Source organism: Syzygium oleosum, unplaced genomic scaffold (assembly GCF_021117445.2).
Source record: "Syzygium oleosum isolate NSW1041296 unplaced genomic scaffold, Sole_v2.1 Sole_v2.05, whole genome shotgun sequence".
In the NCBI taxonomy this organism is placed as follows: domain Eukaryota; kingdom Viridiplantae; phylum Streptophyta; class Magnoliopsida; order Myrtales; family Myrtaceae; genus Syzygium; species Syzygium oleosum.
This window is the reverse complement of record NW_026607489.1, coordinates 3,554,576-3,557,455: the sequence shown is the minus strand read 5'-3', so window position 1 is coordinate 3,557,455 and position 2,880 is coordinate 3,554,576. Positions and strand designations below refer to the sequence as shown.

General features: G+C 41.5%; 1 protein-coding gene across 1 annotated transcript; it reads left to right on the top strand.

The window, feature by feature from the left end:
- Positions 1-559: 559 nt before the first annotated feature.
- LOC115665169 (protein CUP-SHAPED COTYLEDON 3-like) lies at positions 560-2,478 on the top strand. Its single transcript, XM_056311389.1, has 4 exons — positions 560-634; positions 721-1,011; positions 1,689-1,823; positions 2,380-2,478. The coding sequence occupies exons 1-4, from the start codon at positions 560-562 to the stop codon at positions 2,476-2,478; spliced, it is 600 nt and encodes a 199-aa protein (XP_056167364.1).
- The last annotated feature ends 402 nt before the right edge of the window (positions 2,479-2,880 follow it).

The window sequence follows — 2,880 nt, the reverse complement described above, 5'->3', positions numbered from 1 at the left end:
AGTAAGCTATAATGTATAAAAATACTTATGTAAAACTTTTTTCTAGATCAAAGTGAGTCATAATTACTCCAGATTTAATTGCCTTTTTATGAAGGATAAGATTGAAAATGGAAATATAATCTAGAAATTAAAAGGGGGAAATAGTTGTTTCTCTTTTTGTCCACATTTTTTGCCACATTCCTCTTTCGCACTTTCTTCTTTTTCCACAGCCGTTTCTGTCCTCCTACTTGCCAAAACAAGAGAAAAAGAATAGAACAAGACCAACTGCTCAATCCTATCCAACTACCCATGCCAAAATTGGACAAGCAAATAAGGCATGCCTTTTTAGCGCAAGACAAGGATGTCCTTTTTTGCCCTTTAGTCTCATGCACCTGCTCTCCTGTTTGCTTCTCATGTACATCTCTTTCTTCTTCCCCTATAAAAGGCCTCCACTCCCTCATTCTTCTTCACTTCATTCTCCTTTCTCTCACTGCCTCAGACCATCAAATTTCTCTCTCTCTCTCTCTCAACAACGGCTGGCCAAAACATTGCTGCCAACAATGAGCAGAACAGCAACAACATGGGACTGATGCCCGTGGTGCCGCCAGGCTTCACCTTCTGCCCTTCCGATGAAGAGCTCTTCCGCTACTACCTGGTGAACAAGAACGACTGCCTGAACCCCAATCCGGCCAACCATTCGGATTACAGCCTGATCAGGAAGCTCGATGTGTATGGCTACAGCCCGTCGGAACTGTCAGAGAATCCTACTTTGAGTACGGCTCTGGGGGGATGATGAGGCACTGGTACTTCGACACCGCAGTTCGTGGGCCTGCTGAGAGGCAGAGGAGGATGAGGGCTGTGAATGGCGGGTTCTGGCTGATGAGAGGCAGGGGGAACCATGCTGTCGTGGGTGGTGGTGGTGAAGTTCTGGGTACCAAGAGCTGCTTTGTTTTCTACATGGGGAATTCAATTCAAAATGCTGCTGGGACTGATTGGACGCTGCATGAGTTTGCCCTGCCTGATCGTGCCCAGGTGATTCATTACGATGCTCAATTTCGCTTGTTTTCAAGATTTTTTTTTTAAAAGTCTGAAATGAATGAGCATGCTTCCCTCCTGATTGGTGTAAACTTTTAGTTGATTTTTTATCTGTACGTTGTGGTTTGGCTCTTGCATTTTCCTTTTGTCAATCGTCAGTTGTGAGGGGTTCTGATTCTTGAGCAACGTTTTCCCATTTTATTAGAGTGATATGAATTCCATGCGTGCACGTATTTTTGTTGGATAACAGTTTGCATGGTTAAGTACCTGTTATGTTTGTATGATTCCCCAGTTTGATTGCACAACAAACTGTGTATTAAAGGAGGCTTTTTAATCATCGTTTGGATGATTTATTAGCAGAAATTCGATGGTTCTTATAGGAAGGCATCATGATCACTTCTCGAGGAAGATTCTTGAATTGTCCTAAGTACATGTTAAAATTCTGCATATACCACTTGCAAGAGCTATAGCACTTTGCATTTATTGGAAAACCACCGTCCTGATAGTATGAACATTGAACACAATTCACGTCTGCCCTTATAAGTAGTTTTTCAAAATCAAAACCCCGGAAAGAGATCTAAAAGTAAGCCACCTAACAAAGAATGCTCGATGACCATAGAACATCTAAAACCTTACCTTCTTGACGTTAAACCTTTGACTTTATTGATGTGCAGGCTTCTTTCGTGCTCTATCGACTTTTTGTGAAGCCTAGGACCGAGAATAGCTCATCGAGTGCTCGCAATGATAGAGTGCTCACATATGAAGCTGCTCCAGGAGGCAATAGCGAGGATGTCACCACAGGGCATGCGGTAATGTTGGTTACCGAGATACATAACCATGTTCCAGATGGGCAAATTCCTGCTCCCGTCCATCTGAACCAGACCATCTATCGGAAAAGTACAGTAAGGTTTAACATCACGCCGTTCTTCGATCATTTCAATGCTTCTTGTTGGTGGACGCCCAAACAGTAATTTACCTGAAAGCCATCTGTAAAACTTGGCCTGCTCTCTCTTCTGCTATCTCTTGGTTAGCTCAGTGATATTTGGCCTGCAATGCACAGAATTTGCGTCCTCCAGGAATTTTAAATTGGTTTTGTGGTGGCATTTCACACATCTTACATCATCAGTTATCTTAGTTAAAGTTAAAAGCAACATTCAGTTCTCTTACTAGAAATTGTTTTCTATTATCTTAGTTTAATTTTTGTTAAAAAGGAAAAGGAAGCTGATATGAGAAACTTGAATGAGCCTTGTTGGTTAATAAAAAAAAATTCGGCCACTATTATTAATCTGATATTCCTTTTTGTTCTCATATGGCATCGACATCATTTAACAAGTGAATGCATTTCCTTTTCGACTACTTGTGTAGGTAAACCATCATCATGGGGACAGCGATGGTGGTGGGAACTTTGATGCTGATTTCGCTGCACCGCTGGCAACAGGTGCTCCAAGGGTAGACTATAAATAGCTGAATGATTTTTTCAGCCCGCTGTGAAACACTGGTTGATCATTCATGAATAAGCTTCAAGCAGCCGATCTAGGGATATTTAAAGACTAAATGTAACACTTTTTTTTGTGTAAATATGTGAGTATCATTAATTAGATGAAGTACAAGAGCTCAAGGGCATCCCCCAGCATTACAAAAAGACTAATTACATAAGAAGATGGAGAATGGCTGTCTCCATACAGTAGCCAATAAAAGATTTGTCTGGGAAAGCCTACGTTTTGGTAGAGTGACGCCCTACCCCTTATAACCTTACGAATCCTAGCCAACATTAGATGAGCCTTAAGTGACTTGCTTTGGAACAGTTTACGGTTGCGTTCTATCCAAATATAATAGATGGTCGCTAAGAAGGACAGTTTGAGGAGT